Source organism: Cnephaeus nilssonii (assembly GCF_951640355.1).
Source record: "Cnephaeus nilssonii genome assembly, chromosome: 17".
Classification (NCBI taxonomy): domain Eukaryota; kingdom Metazoa; phylum Chordata; class Mammalia; order Chiroptera; family Vespertilionidae; genus Cnephaeus; species Cnephaeus nilssonii.
The window spans coordinates 53,951,705-53,972,723 of NC_137088.1; the positions used below are offsets into that span (position 1 = coordinate 53,951,705).

At 48.8% G+C, this 21,019-nt stretch overlaps 1 protein-coding gene across 1 annotated transcript in view; it reads right to left on the reverse strand.

Moving 5' to 3' along the window:
- Positions 1–18,815, reverse strand: part of SUCLG2 (succinate-CoA ligase GDP-forming subunit beta) — a 247,903-nt gene extending 229,088 nt beyond the window's left edge. Inside the window, exon 1 of the mRNA XM_079795026.1 lies at positions 18,678–18,815. Coding sequence (XP_079651152.1) covers positions 18,678–18,755 — 78 coding nt within the window. The 5' untranslated portion in view covers positions 18,756–18,815. The remainder of the gene's footprint in view (positions 1–18,677) is intronic.
- Positions 18,816–21,019: the final 2,204 nt, after the last annotated feature.

The window sequence follows — 21,019 nt, forward strand, 5'->3', positions numbered from 1 at the left end:
AGCTTAAAAACCAGGATGCCATACAGAGACAAAAAAGTTCTGAGTTTACATAAAAAAAAAACTATATCCAAAGACCCAAATGCACTGATGTCACTGGATTCAGAAGCTGTAAGTGCCTTGGAAGGGAGTCAGGGACAAAGGTTCAAGCCCAGCTTTAACCAAGGCAGCAGCACTGGGCTCCCACGGGAACTTCTCTGCGATTCGGGTGTATTGTCATGTAAGTTGCTTGTCAAAGACGCCTAACAATTCCAAAATTCCAGATTCCATCAGAATAAAATTAAAAGTTATCAAAACAAAATTAATTCAATGCAGGAAGGATAGCTTTCCAACAAATGGTGCTGGAGCAACTGACTATCCCTAGGCAAAAAAAAAAAAATAAACCTCAACCTAATCCTCACACCTTACATAAAAATTAACAAAATGGATCATAGAGTTCCATGTAAAACTGTAACAACTTTTAGAAGATAACAGGAGAAAATCTTGTGGATGTAGGGCTTCGTGAAGATTTCTTAGACATGACACAGCAAAAGCATGGTCCATCAAAGAAAAACAATGGATAAATTGGACTTCACTGAAATTTAAAACTTGCTCTGTGAAAGAGTCTGTTCAAAGGATAAAAAGACAAGCCATACATTGGGAGAAAATATCTGCAAACCATATATCTGAGAAAGGACTGGTTCCTAGAATAAAGAATTTCGAAAAACAAGACAATCCAATTAGAAAAGAGGCCAAAGAAATAAAGAGATAGTTCAGTAAAGAGGATATGCAGGTGGCAAATAGCACATAAAAACGTGCTCCACATCACCAGCCATTAGGGAAATGCAAATTAAGACTACAATGAGATAGTAGGACAGTTAAAATTTAAAAATACTGAGAATACCAAATGCTGGCAAAGATGTAAAAAACTGGATCCCTCATACATGGCTGGTGGGAATGAAAATGAAACTGCCACTCTGAAAAAAGTTTGGCAGTTTCTTAAAAAATGAAACATGCACTGGAACTATGACCTGGCAAATACATTCTTGAGCATTTAGCCAACAGAACAAAAATTTATTTACACAAAGCCTGTACATGATTGTTCACAGCATTTTATTTGTAACTAGAGGCCTGGTACACAAAATTCGTGCACGGGGAGTGGAGGGGGGGGGTCCCTCAGCCCAGCGTGCACCCTCTCCAATCCGGGACCCCTCGGGATGTCTGACTGCAGGGATCAGGCCTAAACCGGCAGTCGGACATCCCTTTCACAATCCAGGATCGCTGGCTCCTAACTGCTCACCTTCCTGCCTGCCTGATCACCTCTAACTGCCCCCCCCCCAGCCTGGTCACCCCCAACTGTCCCCCTTCCCCCGCCAGCCTGGTCACCCCACACAGCCTGCTGTTCAGTCATTTGGTCGTCCTTCACTAACCCTGCCGGCCTGGTCATCCCATGCAGCCTGCTGTTCAGTCCTTTGGTCATCCCTCACTAACCCCCCTGCCAGCCTTGTCGCCCGACACAGCCTGCTGTTCAGTCATTACTGTTACTGTGATGGTGTCCCAGACAATTTGCATATTCCTCTATTATTAGTATAGATTATTAGTATAGATAGCCAAACACTGGAAACAAAATGTCCCTCAGTAGGTGAAGAGTTAAACAAATTGTGGTCCATCCATACCATGGAATACTGCTCAGCAATAAAATGCAACAAACACATGCTACCTGGATGGATACCAAGGGCTTTAACCTTTTGCACTCGGATGTCGAGTGTGACTCGACACGGTTAGCATTAGAATAAAGGAATCGAGAAAAAAGCAAGCGAGTGCAAAGGGTTAAGCTGAGTGAAGAAAGCCAGCTCAAAAGGTCAGATGATGAAGAATTCCATTTATGTAGCATATGACAAATCCCAGCGATGGGAACAGATTGGTAGGTTGCAGAGGCCAGGGATGGTAGACGAGGGAGTGGTGTGACCATAAAGGGTTAGCACGAGGGGGAGCTTTGGGCTGATGGAAAACTTCTACACGTGACAAATGGCATAGAATCCCACACACATTATGTCAATATCCAATTCCCTTCTGACTGTATACTTTTGATTATGTAAGATACTAGGGGCCCAGTGCACGAATTCGTGCATCTTGAAAGGAACTCTGGGCCGCAAGGCTGCGGTGGGCACAGGAGCAGGTCTTGGCCTATCCTCTGCACCCCCACCTAGCCCCTCCCGCCGTGGCCCCTGTCCCCTGAATGCAAGCAGCCCCGCTCCCACCACTGCCGCTCCCACGCGCTGACGGCACCAGCCCCATTCGCACCTGCTGACGGCGTGGAGCGATTTGGGGCCGGCGCCAGCAGCAGGTGTGAGTGGGACCGGCACCTTCAACAGGTGTGAGCAGTGCCTGCTGCCCTGATCGCCCCTCAGGAGCAGGAGGAAGTGAAGAAGCCCTCAGGGGCAATCGGGGCTGGCAGCCACCCCTCGCACCCACTGAAGGTGTCGAGCGATCAGAGCTGGTGCCAGGCCCCGGCTGCAGGTGCGAGCGGCAGCTCCGGCACTGGCAGCAGGTGCAAGCGCCCAGCGGGACCACGGCACATGGGAGCAAAGAATTTTTAGTAACCACCAGAGGCCTGCCCCGATGACAGCGACCAGCACCCCACCTTGGTCTGGTGCCCCTGCTCACCTGCTCCATCATCCCTCCCTGGCCGATGCCCGCCAAGTTCTGTGCTTTGCCGCCTGCTGCCGACGCCTGCCATGATCTGCGCATGCCCCCTGATGGTCAGCCCACGTCATAGCGACTGGTTGTTTGTTTGTTCTGCCGTTCGGTCTATTTGCGTATTAGGGTTTTATATATATAGAAGATAACTACTAGGAGGCCTCTCTATACTATCTTTGCAACTTCCTGTGAATTTATACTTCTTTTAAAGAAAGCTTTCTAGGAAACTTTTCGGAGTTGAGTAAGATTGACAAGTAAACTCCATCTTGCCCATTAGTCATTCTTGAATCCTCTCTCCTTCTCTTTCCTGACATTCAGCCCATCAGGAAATATGAGTCTCCTTACAAAATGCTTCCAGAATCTGACCACCTCTTCTCCTGTGTGCCCAGCTCTCTGGTCCAAGCCCACGCATCTCTCCTCTGGATTACCATCTGGTCTCCCTGCTCACACACCCAGCCAGTTTAATGAGGACACCGAGACTCCTACCTGAAGCCAGTGTCAGTGGGCCAAAAACAGGCCCGACTGAACTTCTCTTATCTCTGTGACATCTGCCAGCACCTAAACCAGAGAGGGCTCGTTCCTGACACCCACTACCACTTTCCCCAGAAGCCGTCCCCCAGGGCAGTAAATCTACACAAGTACATAGTTTTTTACTTTCAGTTGGTCTCCCCATCATTCCACAGAACACTGCTGCTGATTTTCATCCACTGTGCACTTTTATTACTCCTTTTCAACTGCGGCTATTACTCCTTTTTTCTTTCATTATAACCCTCAGAATTGATTTCACTTTTATGTTCATTATTGTGCATTTATAATCAGCTTTTGATTGCATGCTGATTATTCTTAAATTTCAACTTTGTACTCCTGAAGAAAACAGTGCTTGGTATTATGCTCTGATTATAAAATCAGATGGATTAAGTTATATAACTATTTTTTAAAAGGCGTGAAACACAAGTTTTAAAATGCAGTTCTTTTGTTTAACCTTGAATGAGCTTTCTGAATAAAAAGAATGGTTAAGAACTGGGTGAGGTAAAAAAGAAAAAATAATGAGGTGTTTGTTGTTGTTTTTTAAGTAAAATGAAAAGTACCAGAACTTACTCATTTGAATAAGCAAGGCTTATTCTACTACTGTTCAAAATACTCCTAGAACACTTATTTGGGAAGTGGTATCAAAGCATGTACCACATCCTTGGAGTATTTGTCTCAACTGCAACTCTTCTTCCTTTAAACTGACTCCACTTTCAGAAACGGCCAGAGCTTCCTAACCCAGCATTGGAGGGCGAGGTGGTAGAGAACAGTGTTCTGATTCAAAACAGGTGCATAAATCATAAAGCAAGACGGACCGTGGCCGTGGCCCCTGAGCGAGCCTTCCGAGCAGCCATAGAAGACGTGCATCTCGAGGCTAAGCCCAGGTTCCAAGCGCCCGGGGGAGAAGCTCAAGATGAGCCTGGCGCTGGCCCAGGGCGCACCGCCACGGCCACGGTCCTCATTTCCGAGGCCGGCCACGTCATGTGCCGGCATCTTACTGCGCTGCACGGAGTTTCTCACAAACTGAAGGCGAGACCCTCAACCAGCAAAAAGCTGATGCCTCCCTGAGGGCTCTGATGATGCAAAACAGCATTTTTAATGAAGATATGTATATTCTTTTTTAGACATAAGGATGTTGCCCTTAACAGACCACAGAATAGTATAAATGTAAGTTTCACGTGCAGTGAGGAACCCAGAGCTTCGTGGGGCTCCCTTTGTGTGACATCGCTTTACTGCAGTGGTCTGGACCCAGAACCGCAGCCTCTGAGAGGTGCCTGTCAGGCACGGGAAGGAAATGCACCATCTCAGTCTGCAGGCTGGAGTCTGAGGCCAGGCGTCCTCAGGGGGCGCCTCCGGAGCGGAGGGAGAGCCTGTTGGCACCTCTCAGCTTCGGGAGGTGGCGGCAGTCCCTGGCCCTGCTCTGCCTTCCTGCTTGGCGGATGGTGCTCTGCCTGCATTCCGGGGCCTACGGCTGCCCTTTTCATCAGGACACCAGTCCTAATGGATGAGAGCCCACCCCAAGGCCCTCCCCTTAACGTGATCCCCTCTGTAAAGGCGACCTCCAAACCAGGTCCCGTTCTCAGGTACTGGGGGTCAGGCCTTCAACATGAATTCTGGAGGGGACACAATTCAACCCACAGCACAAGTGACAGACCGATGTGAGCTGTTATCGCCATGGAGGTTGTTGAAGTCTCTCAGCCAAGGCTTGCTCCTCTTTGAAATGGGTGCAGTGAGGACAACAGGAGTGTCGACCTCCCAGGGCGGCATTGAGGACTCAAGGAGGTCATCCTCAAGGGCACAGCAGCAGGCCTGGCCCCCTGAACGGGCTTGATAAATGCCAAGTGTCTACTTCTACGTGTACCCAATGTCAGGGTATCCAAACAGACCCCATTGGCTGCCACTGTGCAGGTGAGTCCAAGAGAAACCGTACAGCTGCTTTCCCGAGCCCGGAGCCCCTCACACCAAGCACTCCTGCCGTAGCTGCCCATTTCTCATCCGTCTCCAGACTAGACCAGACGCTCCTCAAAGGCAGCAGCTGCCTCACATGCCCAAGCTCCTACCCACCCACGACCTTCTGCCTGATGGTGCGCCTGTTGTGTATTTAACACCAGTATCCACAGGAAAGATAAATGAACCTGAAAATCTAACAGTAAAGGTATTTCTTAACAGACATGGGAAACGGAAAGTGTAGCCCTAACGATACAGCAGACGACATTTCTTCTCAAGTGGTCATTAACACACACTATATATATATTCACTGCACACCCACGCTTACAGCAGCGTTAGTCACCAGCGCCAGACGGCGAAAGCAACCCAAGTATCCACCAATGTATAGATGAATGAAGTGTGCCACAGACATAGCAGGATGGCCCAGCTTTAAGGAGGAAGGAGATTCTGACACGTGTTCCAACATGGATGAAACTTAAGGACATTGTGCTAAGTGAAATAAGCCAGTCACAAAGGTCAAACGTGGTATGATTCTAGAGTAGTCAAATTCACAGACTGAGAGTAGAATGGCAGTTTCCAAGGGCTGGGAGAGGGGGAAATGGGGAGTTGTTGTGGGGGTTCAGAATGAGTCACCCCAAGATGTGCCTCTGTGGTATGTGGGTGGTTTTGAGCTAAAGGCAACTTTAGCCTCAGGCTCAAGAGAAACCTCCTAGAAGAATTTGAATTACAAGTCTTGCCCCTAAGAGATGATCAGGGATCTGACTTCTGACCTATCCATAGGGCAGGGCAAACTTCCATTTACTCAACATCTGCTCTCATCATCCTACAGTGACCCTTTGAGCGCCCACGGCCCCTCACCTCAGGCCTAGCTCAGGATGTCTTATATACCCATGTTCCCTTTCTGTCTCTGAACCTCTCATGCATGTGTGGTCTCTGACTCTCTTATGTATGCAAGGTCCCCATACAGATGCATGGTCCCCACAAAAATAAATGTATTTTCTCTTGCTAATCAGTCTCGTGTCTATTTGACTATTAGAACAGCCAGAAGAACCTTGAGGGTGGAGGAAAGTGTCTTCTGCCCCCACAGTGTCTAATGCAGTGATGGGCATCCTTTTGAGCTTGGTGTGTCAAACTTCGCCAAAAAACTGAGCATAACTCGGGTAGTGTGTCACTTTGAGGAAAAAACATTATTTCGCAAATGTTTCATCCTCAGGAGCAGCAAATGTTTCATCCTCGGCATGCGGCCGCCTCGGCATGTGGCCACCTCAGCGGCCGCATGTCATCAGAAATGGCTACACGTGTCAGTGCTGACACGCGTGTCATAGGTTCGCCATCACTGGTCTAATGGGTATGAAGCTTCAGTTAAGGAAGACGGAGAAGTTCTGGAGATGGTGGTGGTGACAGTCCCACAATGTAAATGTACTGTGGACGAAAGGGGCCACATGCTGACCTGACAAGCTCAGGGACGGCCTGCATGGCGGTCTTGCAAACTCAGACCTAAAGTAACCACAAAGGATGGTCTGACATTAAACTTTAACTGAAAGAAGTTAGTGTGGTGGGTAGTTACGTCCTAGGCCGGTATCTTCACTGACAAGGTCTACCTTTACCTTAACTGAGCCTATCTTTTTGCATCTATGATAACATACCCTTGAAATGTCTGGGTAACCTGCAACTTCCTTTTTCCAGACCCCTTGGGGCACAACCTAATGTGCCTGGGCACCAGGACAGATACCACAAATTCCTTCATTGTTACTGTTATGTTCATTGTTGACTGTGAACTATCCTGCACCCACCAGTATTGTGTCTGTCATTTTACTTTTATCCAATCCCAGAGGTTTCCCCGTTTTGCTTTCTCCTGCCTCTCTAATCTATCACCAATGGATTCCATGTAACCCACTATGTCCCCTCCTTTGATTGCGATGTATAAAAATAGATGAAAAACCGTCATTCTCTGGAGCATTATCCCAACCCATTGAGATCCTGCTTCCTGGCAATTGTCCAGTTTGGCTCAAATAAACTCACACAAAAATTCTTTACAGGTTTGAATGTTTTTACGTTAACAGTACTTAATGCCAAAAAAAGGGAAACTTAAAAATGGTTAAATCATAATTTTATATGTATACTAGAGGCCCGGTGCACGAAATTCGTGCACGGGGGGGGGAGGGGTCCCCTCAGTCCAGCCTGCACCCTTACCAATCCAGACCCCTCAGGGGGTGTCAGACTGCCGGTCTAGACAGGCAGTCGGACATCCCTCTCACAATCCTGGACCGCTGGCTCCTAATCGCTCACCTGCCTGCCTGCCTGGTCGCCCCTAACTGCCCCCCCCCCCGCCAGCCTGATTGCCCCCTCACTGCCTCTGCATGCCGGCCTGATCGCCCCTAACTGCCCCCCTGCTGGCGTGGTCACCCCTAACTGCCCCCTCCCCCACCAGCCTGGTCGCCCCTCACAGCCTCCCTGCTGACCTGGTCACACCACACAGCCTGCTGTTCAGTCGTTTGGTCATCCCTTGGGCCGGCCCTGGGTGGCTCGAGGGCTGAGGGGACTGGAGGACTCCAGAGGCAAGCGCGCGGAGTGGCAGGACCCACCCCCAGGCTCCGCGCGCCTGGCGCCCCAGGAGGGCTGAGGAGACTGGGTGCCGCCCTCTTGTGGCTGTGGGTGCCGCCATCTTTGAGGGCATGGCAGTCAATTAGCATATTCTCTCCTTATTGGCTGTGGGCACTGCCATCTTTGTGAGGGTGTGATGGTCAATTAGCATATTCCCTCTTTATTATATAGGATTTTACCACAATAAAAAAGTAAATAATATGCCCTGGCTGGGTAGATCAGATGATTGAAGCATCTGCCCGTTTACTGAAAAGTCATGGGTTTGATTCCAAGTCAAGGCACATACCTAAGTTGTGGGTTCGATCCCTGGTCAGGACATGTGCAGGAGGCAACTGATCTCTCACAAGGATGTTTCCCACTCCCTCTCCTCTCTCTTCCTATCTTTCTAAAATCAATAAAGGCATGCCCTGGGTGAGTATAAAAATAAAAAAAAGAAATAACTAAAATTTTAAGTGAAAAATATATGTATTCCTATTTTTAGTAACTTTAGAAGTTTGAGAGGCAAAAACAAGGTTTTGGAGACTTAAGGGACATTGGCTCACCCAAACTTTGAATGAAAAAAGCAGTTCCTTTCCTACTTCCCAACACCCCAAAATTCAATCACAAAAACACTCCTTTGCATTCATAATTAGTTTTACTTAAATTACAACAATGTTATTTAAAACTTCCAAGTCACAGGAAAGGAAATCTCTTCTGACCTCTTAAAAAAGACTGAAGTATGTTGGGGGAATGATCCATCCTGTAGCACAGAAGAAAATAACATTAAGAAAGGAGTGCTGTAACTCATGGATTACGAGCAACACAACATTACTGATACACTGCTAATTATTAGGAAAGATGAAATGCCATACGCACTTGGACCATCAAATGGAAAGTTTAACTCTATAAGTTTCCCCCACATTAAATTATATTTTATAAAAAACATTGTTGATGTAAGAAACATGCAAACCTGCGGGGGGGAAAATTTTTAAGCCAAGTTTATTTGTTCATTTTCGCGTTCGCTTCTCGGCCTTTCGGCTAAGCTCAAGGGAAGTACTGCTCGGTGACATCCTTGGCGGGAGACTGCCAGTCTACCCCACACAACTGCAACCAGCCCCTCCCCAGGCTTCCCTCCCCCGTTCCAGAGGCCTGCCATTCCCCTAGTTTCCTGTCATCAGCCTTCGTTAGGCTGACCTGGCGTGGGGCACCAAGGGCCGCCGCCACCTGACAGGCAGGCGCATCCCAGGAGATGCAAGCGCACAAAGGTGGGCGGGGCACTAAATCCATCGAAAAGTCCAGATGCTTCTGCAATTTGAAATGCCATTCATTTAACTTGATGGTTTAGTTTTGCAAACTGCTAAATGAGGGTTTCTATCAGTCATTTAGACAACATGAAATTAGCCCCGCAGCATACAGGGTTGTCAGACCTTTCACTCATAAAAGGAGTGAAATGTAAAGAATTTTTTACGTTTATTTAGGCCAAACTGACAACTTGCTGGGAAGCAAGACGTCAAATGCTCTGGAGAATCAGTCTGCAGTTTACGGTATGCATCTGAAATTCATGAGGGGACTTAGGAAAGATTACATGAAGGAGGGAGAAAGCAAGGTGGGGCAGGTTGGACTACATGGCAGTAAGACTACGAGCTCTCCTAAGGGTGGTTATGCCTTTGGGGGGATCACTCCTGGCATTTTAAAGGCATGTTAACCTAGATGCACAAGAACAATAGATGAGGCTGGCTTAAAACTGCCCACCATAAAAGCTACAGGCCTGGGAGTGACTGCCCACCATGACCTGCCCAGTTAGGAATTCATGATTTATTACAGGACCCCTTTTTGTCCACAAAAGATACAGTTAGAAGACCAATTTTATACACTCACAAAAGCCTCACCATAAACCAGAATCAAACAAAACGGAAAGCATTATGACACACGCAGCACGTCCCGCCCCGCCAGCTCTTTAACGTGCCACTGGGAAACCTGCCCATCAACCTATGACACGGTATTGAAATATGGAAAAGAAAGGAGTATGTCTCACAAGAAAGCACATAAGTCATTTTCACAAAATCACAAACCTATTAAGTGCTGAAAGCCAGATGTGAGCCCAGACAATGTGGTTCCAGTCCTGTGTAAGCCCATCATCCTGGAATAATTGACAATGCTCCCTTTTACTCCCAAAAGTGCTTCGGTTTTACGGATACGATACAAAGTCCTCCTACTCAGGGTGTGAGTGACATGGACCTGCCTGCCCTGTTGTCCCAGCTGACTCTCCCGGGACTCACGGAGGAGCCAGCAGCCCCTGCCCAGCCAGCTCCTCTCTGCACGGTGCCAAGTGGCCCAAACAAAGCCGCGCTGGGAGCACAAAATGGAGGAGCACGAACCCCTGAACATGGTTCCCAGCAAGCGAGGACGTGTCCCGGCCTGGGGGGAGTCTGTTGTCTACTTTTGTCTTGGGAACACTCACTTGGCTACTTGTACGGATGAGATGACTTCCCATGACACCCCACTTTCCCACTTAGTAATTCTCTCCTGAGAAGTAATTAATTCCCAATCATTAGTTACTTTCCATTGTGATCCAAAGAAAATGGTCTAAAAGGCCATCTGCCATCACCTTAAGCTCTGGTACATTAGTCCCGCGCCAACCAAAACAGGGAATAGGAAGAGAATCTTCAGAAATGTGGGAATGTACAAAAGGAAGCAAAGAACATGAACATGCGACCTTGAAGAGAAGACAGGTTAGCAGCAGGTCATGAAGCACAGAAACACAACGGTGCTCTAAATGGCTCCGGCCGCCCCCCAACCCCGCACTCAGAGCCCTGCTCCTCGGGGTCACCGTGCTGCTCGTCCCCACGACCTCCCACCCCAGCCACCAGTGGGGGCACAGAGGTGGGTACCTCATACAAAACCAGCCCAACCTTCAGCCGATCAGCAACCTGAACCTGGGTGCAAAAGGGTGAGACAGACCGGGGAGATTTTCTCGTTACTAGAACTGTAACCTTCTGAGACAGGAGCTGGATGAGTGTGCGGGGCAGGGGCTGCAGGGGGCATGGGAATGGACAAGTCATAGGCAGGCAGAGGTTACAAAGAGATGTTACCATGAGGAAGCGGCCAGTGACTGGAACAGAAAAGCACAGAGAAGCCAGCATCAAGGAAGATTGGTCTTGAGTTCTAATCTGAGTTGCTTTCAATAAACCTTTTCCCTGCCCTGAAGGCAAGTCCAAGGTCTCACACCCTCTCGCTCAGGGACAGTACACAGCCTTCATTACCTTTCTGCTGTATGGCAGAGGGCAGAAGCCAGCAATGGGGACCCAGCAGGGAAACTGGGGGTCTCGTCCAGGGCATCCCCTTAACAGCGCCGATCTTTCTCCTATCCCATCACCACCACCGAGTGCGACTATAAACCTGTTTTCAGGGACAGTCTTGTTACACCTGTTGTCCCAGTGAAATTATTCACAGTGTTCAAGCTCACACTCAAAAGTATGCCAATTTGGCAATAAAATATGTAGTCACCCTAACTTTAGTTCAAGCCCCATCTTCTCCCATTTCATGTGCCATTGGAGGGGAAAAACTGTCAACCAATCTATGACACAAGTGTACAAACACATCCAGTTTTCAGAGAGGCTGAAATGTGAGAAAGGAGAAAGCGAGTCTTAGATGATGTATTATAGAAATGTACACCTGAAACCTACTGTATTGACCAATGTCACCCCAATAAATTCAATAAAAAATAAAATAAAACTATAAATGAATCAGAAAACAAAGAAGAAAGTGAGTCTTGTAATAAAACGTTAAGTGTTGAAGAACACAAAGGTCATCAGTCTTGAAGGCAAGATCTGAACGCAGGCAATCTGGCTGCAGTCCTGCTTACAGCCTATTATGCTGGCGCAATTACGAATGGCACTGAGTCGCTGGGAGTCCCCCAAATGATCTCTCTTCTGTCATTCCTCCAACCCAATGAGCAACATGCTGAAAGATACCCTAACGCACAAAACTGCCCTGGACATCCCAACATCTAAAACCCTTCAATGGCTCCCCACTGCCCTCGGTACAAACCCTAACTCCATTTCCAGATTCACAGAATTTTGTCCCTGCTTCTGTCTCCAGCCTCCTGTCTCACTGCTCCCCCACCTCAAACCCCACAGGGCAGCCCCGAGGTTCCCCCGTGCCCTGGAGTCACAGCCGTGGGACAAGACAGCCCAGGAATGGAAATGGGACAAGCACATGGACAAAGCTTACACAGACCTACTCTTGTGCTTTGCCACGTCTCCAGTATCAATTCAACTTTACAGCAAACCCTTCCAATTTCTAAAATAACAATAAATTTTAAAGGTGAATATTAGAAATCTTCTATTCCTGACTAATGCCTAAGTGCTACTCATTTGGAATAATTTCTAGAAAAGGGCCACAGCTGGCCACATAATCAGCACATTGATCAAGGTCTGAACTCAGGCCACTGGGAAACACCACCCTCCGTTACCATCGCCCCACGTCTACCCTGCAAAGCAATGCGAGTTCACCATTCCTCCCGCGTTCCTGCAACCCTGAAGGCCGCCTTCGTGCTGGGCAGGGAGTGAAGGGCATGTACCAGGTGCCCTTTGGGACAGGTTGTGATTAGTTTGTTCTTCACATGTCCCCCCACCTCAAATCTCTGACGCACATGAGGTCCAGAGCCGTGGCTACTAAGTCAACACCAGGATGTGCAAACATTTCTGGAATGAGCAACAGCAAGGATGGTGCAACTGAGCTGCCTGCCCCGTGGCCCTCCCCGCTGCCACCCTGAGCCGCATCAGACCTTGGCGCCAGGAGTGGAACAGTGTCCCGCAGGGAGGGCGTCAGGGGCAGCTCCGCTGGTGACGGCTTTGTCACCAATGCCCTCTCAGCCCCGGGGCTTGAACTCTCTGCACCTCAGGTCCCCCGGATGTAAACTGAGAATTATCACCTCTGTCTCACATGGTTGTTGCCAGGATCAAATGAAATAAAACAGAAACGCCAAGCCAGTGCCTAACCCTGATATGGCAGCAAGAATAACTGTTAATCAATTTGGGAAATGAAAATTATTCTAGTTTAATAAACCTTTAAAAATGCAAACTTAGCTTCAAATCCACTGCGAGAAGTCATCGCTGAGCCCACCATCTAACCATTATGCCAAATGTCATATACAGCATCTTACTTAATCTTTGTGACCATCTGTGAGAATTATTCCCTTTCAGAGAAAAACTAATTGAGGCTTTACCAAGTTCAATAATTTGCAGAGCAAGAACCCGGCAGCAGACCAGAATTTGAACTTGGTTCTATTTGAACACAGAACTCATTCCCTTTTCTCCTGTTACTGTTTCCCAGACCCCAAAGCCAGGGAAGGGGGGAGTCGAGCACGGGCCTGCGGCGGACAGCTGCTCAGTGGTGATGGCACAACACCTGAGTCAGCACAAACCCAGCACTCGGGGCGAAGGGAGGGGAAAGGTAAGCATTGTGTAACCGAACGTCAGCCCAAACAGGATCCTTTGGCAATCTAGCGTAACGCTCTAACAGCAGAAGTGGCTGATCAGCAAAGGCAGGTGACTGGCCGCACTGTGATTTTAAGAGAGTGGCTACGTGAGCCTTGTGCCTCTGCTCCCTGACATGCAACGTGAAGGCAGTACAATCTCTCCTGCAGTAATGCTCTAAGGGTTAAGAAACAATGTGCAGAAATAGTTCTGCACAGCCTGTCACAGAGGACATGAATACTCCTGCAATTATTATGAAAGCCCTTTCACAACCGGACTGCCTACGGCCCCTTCCTCCCTCGCTCGCCTAAGTTACCTGGATGGTCCCTCACCGTGTTACTCACCTGCACTGCCCAGAGCAAACCGTCGGCAAAGGCCCCTCTAGCTCCCCTGTTCTCTCTCCTCCGCCTACGCGCGCAGTCCACTCTGTCTGGAACGCCTCCCGCCTCCACCTTCTTCACCAGACTAACTCCTGGTACTATCTCCTAAAATTTCCTTCGTGTATTGATTTTATCATTTGCTCAAACATGTACACATCTCTTAAGTTCTTCAGACAAAACATTTCCATCAAATAAAAGGAAGCAATGCATCAACTGACAACTCCAGATTGAGTGGTAAAGAGAGTTGAAGGACGAATGATCTGAGGTTACTTATGCAATTTCTTTCCCTCCCCAAATACACGGTATTTCAGTGACTTTCTGGGCACTGTGCCGGCAGCACTGGGCCAGGGTACAAGGGCAGCAAAGTCCTCACCCCTGTGGGCCGGTGAGCGCCACCACCCACCATGACAGCAATGTTCCATTTACAGGACACAAAACCATCTGACCCAGGAGCTATGCCTTCGAGGCCTTCCCCACGCAGGTTAATAGCTGAGCGTCTACATTATCGAGACACGTTTCCTTTTCCAACAGCAGCAATCATAGCTGTACTTCATTTTTTTAAAAACAAAATCAAAAAAGTCACATCATTCTTTTCTAGGCAAGAAGGCAGGTCCAGGTGAAGTCACAACCTCAGTGCGGCTCCTCAGCCTCGTTTAGCTGATAAGAACCTGCACTTGACCTTTAGTCCTTCCCTAAAGGCTGACACACATCACCCCACCGCCCACTTCCGTGAAGGGCCGACAGAGAAGCTGCAGCCACCCGTTCGGAAGTTTACAAGTTTCCTTCAGCAACGCACACCTCCCCCAGGTCCGGACGGAGGCTCTGGGCTCCGTGGAGAAGCATAAAGCAAGGACGCCCAGGCTGGGGCCTGGCGGAGGGAGTTTGCCACAATGCCTCTCTCTGGTCCTCTGACAGAACAGCTCTGCGCACCTCGCCCAGCTGTGCCAGAGGCAACAAGACCACATTCAGAATCACGATTAACCATTTAAACGCAGCGCCCGCACCACGATGTCCGCTCAGCCGTGAGCGAGGGAGCGGATGCATCTCCTGCCATGGCTGTGCCGGCTGTATTACGCTGCCATGTACCACGGCGCCCTGTTCTCCTGGCCATTTGGACTCTGCAGGGTCTATCTACCAGAATTTGGGTCTGCGAGAAGACGCCTAACCATGTAGATCTGAACTGTGCCCTGGAAAGTTTCAAAGCCAGCCTAGCTGGATCCAAACAGAGCGCACGGCAGTCAGGAACATGCCTGCTGAAGGGCAGCCAGCACCGGGATTCAGACCCAGCTGCGGTTCACTAACTGAACAGCTTTGGGCAAGCCACTAAGCCACTAAGCTCTGACCAACACCTTATCAGACCCTACAAGTCTCCACAAGGCCTGACCCCTGCTGACCTCTCAGAGCACTACCTGCACTGCCATCTTCCCCTCCAACTGCCTGGACATGCTGGCTCATTCCCACCCCAGGGCCTTTGCATTGCTGTCCTCTCTGCCTAACGCACTCTTCCCCAGAGTTTTACCTGGCAGGCTACCTTCATTACTCAGTCTCAGCTCAAATGTCAAAAAGTCAGCGCCAGGATCTCGTAAACATAATGTTGAGTTATGTGAGTGCATATTATGTAATTCCATTTACATGAAGTAAAAAAGGAATGAAACCAGTGTATGGTTGGTGTAAGTCGGGAACAGTCACCCTTTGTAGCGGGAAGGTAGTGAAAGGAAGGAACACAGGGGGTTCTGTGCGTTACTGCTAAATGATTCTTTCTTGATCTGGATTTGGTTACCTGGGCATGTTCAGTCTGTGGACTCACTGAGCTGTTCATTTATAACATACTAGAGGCCCGATGCACGAAATTCGTGCAAGGGGCTCGGCCCCTGCTGCAGCGGCCTCCTCTTCCTCGGCCCCTGCCCACTGCGGCAGCCACCTTGGCCCTCACAGCCCCGGCCTTCACAGCCCCTGCTTCATCCAGGTCGTCCTGAAGGACGACCGGTCTAATTAGCATATTATGCTTTTATTATTATACATATTTAGTATGTGTGTTATATTGCAATAAAAAAATTAAACCAAAACTAAAAAACTACCTCATCAAATTGGTTTCCTTAATCACCTAATCTATACCACCCAACTGGCTAAGCTATTTCTTCTCGATCCCAAGACCGTTTTGTTTTCCTCATAGCATTTGTCATTGGCTGAAGCCATCATTATTGTTTATGTATGTATGGTCCAGTCCTTCCCCACTCCCATTAAAATAAAGTATGTTTCTGCTTGCCTTAGTCACCACTCCCATATCTCAGCACCTGGAACAGTCCTGTTCTACCTATAGGCCAAATACAAAACTATATGTAAAGTAAGAAATGGCTAAAGGACATAACATCAATCAAAAATCAAAACAGTAAAGCCAGTAAAGGAAATAAAAATTTTCAATGGCATTAGCATTAGGAAAATGTGTCAAGTGTTAAATTTAACTATGGGGAGGGGCTAGATGAAGTGTCATGCTATGGGTTAAAGTTACTTCTCAAAGCAGACAACTGGTTCTTTTATCTCTGTACACCCAACAGTTTTGTACAAGGCCTGGTACAAAATGGGTCTGAGCCAAGAGTGGTAACAGATTTCTGAGATACCTGCTGAGGATTCTTAAGTTTTGTGGAAAAGTGGGTAATGTCCAATTGTACATAATGGCTAGGCACACATCCCAGAAGACTTAGATGGAGGAGAACTAAGAAGTATCCAAGCCCAGCTGGAATAGCCAAGTTGGTTAAGTGTAGTCCTATGCACGGAAGGGTTGCTGGTTCAATTCCCGGCCACGGCACATACCTGGGTTTGATCCCCAGTCAGGGAGTGTATGGAAGGCAGCCCATCGATGTTTCTCCTCTCTCTCTCTCTCTCTTCTCTGTTTCTCTCGCCAGTCCTCAGGTGAGATTTAAAGGAAAAAAAAAAAGAATGAAGTATCCAAGAATGTGAAGAGTTCCTTACAAGTCACGAGCGATACTCATCAATTTTTTATTTGGGGGGGGGGGGGGGGGCAATTCTAAGATGTTTATAAAGAAAATAAAATTGTGTAGCAGTGCTAGTGAGATGGATGTAATATAGTTACTACTGGTATGCAGACTATCATACATAAGTCAGTTATATAATAAAGTAGGTTTTTCTGAATGTGTATGTTAAAAATTGACAAATTACTTAGTTTACCTGTTTTTGCTTATGTAATTTTAATTACACATTTGTGTAATTAAAATTAAGTACGTATGAAAACTTAAATTTAACAGTAGTTTTCTACTGTAATTTTAAATATATACTGAATAGGTCTAGTAAATGCATACATTCACCAAGTCACGCCACCCAACAACAGAACCAATTACAGCACATGCCCATGGACTCCTGGATTTAAATATGTAGACTATAGTTGTAGATATGTAATATTTATTTATGAAGGTGAAATTACTAGTGTTTTTCCCAACATATGGCCTATTTGCTAAAACGTTAAACAGTGAATTAATAACAAAACCAAAAAAACCTGTTAATTTAATTATAAGCAAATTTTGGTTAAAAGCATTTTAAAAGTAACCGTGTTAATTTTCACATTCGACATACAGGCCAGAAATTTTGTCTGTTAAATCTAAAGTCCGTTAAATCGAGGTCCACAAAATCAAGAGTGCACTGTATTCTCATCTGCTAAGCCTTCTGTTTACACGATAACAAGTCATCCACAAGTGTGTAAATCAAGGTTACCAGATGGGATTAAGAGATTGGAGATCTGTTTACCTAGTCTTCTTGCCAAACCAGGGGTAGCTCTCCCCAACCAGGTTCTCAAGGGTTGTGTTCCCATTTCTTGGTTAGGCAAGCAAGAAGCCCTACATGTCAGCTAAACACGTGTGTTTCTCTGTACAATTACTTCCTTTGCTTGAGTGTTCATGCCCTAAGCCCCAGTTTCTTATCAAGTCAGGCCTACACTCACAGTTAGCACCACAGTTCTTGTTTTCTGTCACACCTACATAATGAATAGGACTTGATCACCTGGAGGTATTCTCCTCACTCCATATTCCCAGTTATTAGTGATTTTAATTAGACAAAACCACTGCACCTTCCGCTAGCCCACCATACTGCCAAGTGCCTAGTAAGGATATCACCGTAATAAGTATTAGCACCTTTTAGATTTACATCAACAAAAAGAGAGAAATGAGAAGTCAGGAAATGAAAGAGAAAAAAAACTTCGCAGATGTCATAATTAGACAAAGCTTAGAGTAACTCAAAAAATCATTAGTAGCTATCTTTAAATTTTCTTAAAAACTATACTATGCATGTCCTGGTTAAAAGTGCACGGGTGCCAATTTGCTTCTCATCACTTAAAAGTGGGAAAATGGACGGGAAGTGGCCCTGCTGGGGCTCAGCCCCGCACGGTGCTTTCTGTAAAGGAGGGAGAGAGGGGAAGAAGTGCGGTGGCTGAGTGACTCCCCCAAGCCCTCCCCGCCTCCCGCCGCCCGGGGCCTCCTGCCTCCTGCGCCTGCAGCAGTAAACGCCCCGGGACGCCACGCTCCGCCGCCGCTCTTCAGCACCGCAGGCCCTAGGGCTTTCCTGCCCTAAGAACAGGAGAAGTGGACGGGGCCGATGCTCTGGTGTGTTTTGGAGACGGAACTGATTTTTACTGAGTTTCTCGCCAGCTCGGCGCCCCAAGCCTGCAATAGCGGGCAGCCTGCGCAGAGCCGGGCGGGGCTGGGTGTGCAGGCGGGTTCCCACGTGGCCTCCCCCCGCGCTCAGGGGCAGGGGCGCTGCAGGGGCTGAACTGGAAAGCGCATCGAGCCGCAGGCTCCGAACCCGGGGAGGAACTTTTCCCCAACTTGCAGGCAGCGCTCGCTCGGCCCGGGGCAGGCGCCTCCGCCGCAGCTCGGGGGCCGCCGGCGCCGTGGGCCAGCCGGGCGGCTCCCAGGCTGGGACCCGGGCTGCCATCCCCCGCGGCCCCGGCCCGCGCCGCGTGTAGGTGCGGGTCCCTCGTGCGCCCCGGACGGAGCACCGCGCGCCGCGCCCCCGGGACAGGAGGAGGGGACCCGGCAGCGGCGCCCGCCAGCGCCCCGCCAGCGCCCCCGCTCACCTGCGACCTGGCCGCCAGGAGCCGGGGCCGGAGCGCCAGGTCTCGCAGAAGCGCCCGCGCAGCCGCCGGGGACGCCATCTTAGCAGGAACGGGGAGCGGGGAGCGGGGCCGGAGGCGGGGAGGCCGGGAGGCGGGGAGGCCGGGAGGCTGGGAGGCCCGGAGGCGGGAGGCGGGAGGCGGGCCCGCCGTCCCCCTTTGTCCCTCCCCACTCGGCAAGGCCCCGCCCCGCCCCACAAGGCCCCGCCCCTGCCGCGTGCCCGCGCGGGGGGCCCGCAGCGCCCCGGTGGGTGAGCCCGGGCGCCGCTCCCCTGCCCGCGGGGCGCGGTCCCCAGCCCTGGCCCCAAAGCCCAAAGCCGCCTCAGCGGCGGCGGCCTTCGCGCTGTGCTGCGGGGATGCAGTTTGGGGCAAATGCAGATCCCGCCCCCCAGCCCTGCGACCTGGGGCTTCAGTTGTCCCCGGGGACCTGTGGACAAGGGACTGCCACTCGCTGCAGCGAGCGCTCCACGGACCTGCCCGCTGCTGACACCGCCTCCCAGTGACCTCTGGTCCGCCCCTGGGTCACTGAGCCTGGCCTGGCCTGGCGACATTTGAGCTGAGACTGGAAGGAATAAGGGGAGCACGTGGATCTGGTGAGGGTGGTGGAAACCCTCTGCACATGAGCAAGCTTTTTTCTTTACCTTTAACGGATGATTAATGCTAAACCTGTGAAGGATTCGAAGCCCTGCCGCCACCATCACAAGAGCAGGCAGACATTTGGAGTTTACCAACTCTGAACACTGATGCGTAATAAGAATTAGTGTGGCAAATATGTTCAGGGCCTGCCAAGCACTTTACAGATATGAGCTAATTCAGTCAGCATAGCAGCCTTTCCAGTAGGTACATGTTAACGTAAATACATATATATAGACTGTATATTCAAACCTGCAAAGAATTTCTGAGTTTATTTAAGCCAAACTGCCAGGAAGCGGAACCTCAAGGTATTGAGATAGTGCTCTGGAGAATGGCGGTTTTTCACCTTGTTTTAGACCCGTGGTCGGCAAACTGCGGCTCGCGAGCCACATGCGGCTCTTTGGCCCCTTGAGTGTGGCTCTTCCACAAAATACCACGGCCTGGGCGAGTCTATTTTGAAGAAGTGGCGTTAGAAGAAGTTTAAGCTTAAAACATTTGTCTCTCAAAAGAAATTTCAATCGTTGTACTGTTGATATTTGGCTCTGTTGACTAATGAGTTTGCCGACCACTGTTTTAGACATTATGATCAAAGGAGGAGACATAAGTGGGTCACATGAACTCCATTGGTGATGGATTAAAGAGGCGTGAGAAGGCAAAGCAGGGAAACCTCTGGGATTAGATAAAAACTAAAATGATAGACACATACTTGTTTTACACAAATGGGTACAGGATAGTTAACAATCAATGATTAACGTGATAACAATGAGGGAATTTGCCCCAGTGCCATTAGTTGTGCCCTGAGGGGTCCGGAAAAAGGGGAAGTTGCAAGTTAGCCTGACATTCGGAAGGTATGTTATCTTAGATCAGGGATGGGCAACCTTTTGAGCTCGGTGTGTCAAACTTCGCCAAAAAAACTGAGCATAACTCGGGTAGTGTGTCACTTTGAGGAAAAAACTAACTCCAAGACTCTAGTCGCAAATGTTTCATCCTCAGGAGCAGCAAATGTTTCATCCTCGGCATGCGGCCGCGTGTCATCAGAAATGGCTACGCGTGTCAGTGCTGACACGCGTGTCATAGGTTCGCCATCACTGTAATTAGATGCAAAAAGACAATAGGCTCACTAAAGATCAAAGTTGATCTTTGTCAGAGAAGATACTGGCCTAGGACATGACTACCCACTATAAACTGCTTTTTAACTAAAAGGTTTTAATTTCAGACCAGCCTTTGTGGTTACCTTAGGTCTCTTGAGTTTGCAAGACCGCCACGCAGGCCTTCCCTGAGTTAGTCAGGTCAGCATGTGGCCCCTTTTCATCCACAAAAGTTTTGTTTTGTTTTTTAGTTTGAGAACTAAAAAAAAGCAAACTAAGCCATAGACAAACTCTCAAGTTACTTGGTAACTCAAGAGACAGATTACTCTGCTTGCCTCCATTGGGTTCCTAAATGTGGAAGAAAAAGCTAACCAAGTGTAGGTGCAGGTGTGACTAAACGCTGCCTCCAGAGAACCTGGACACCCTGGAGCAAAACCCATTTTCTCCGAGGGGTCTAGGTCAGCTGTGACATGCAGAAACGTTGACTAGGGACAAATAAGCAGCTAGTCTAGGCCAGTGGTCGGCAAACTCATTAGTCAACAGAGCCAAATATCAACAGTACAACGATTGAAATTTCTTTTGAGA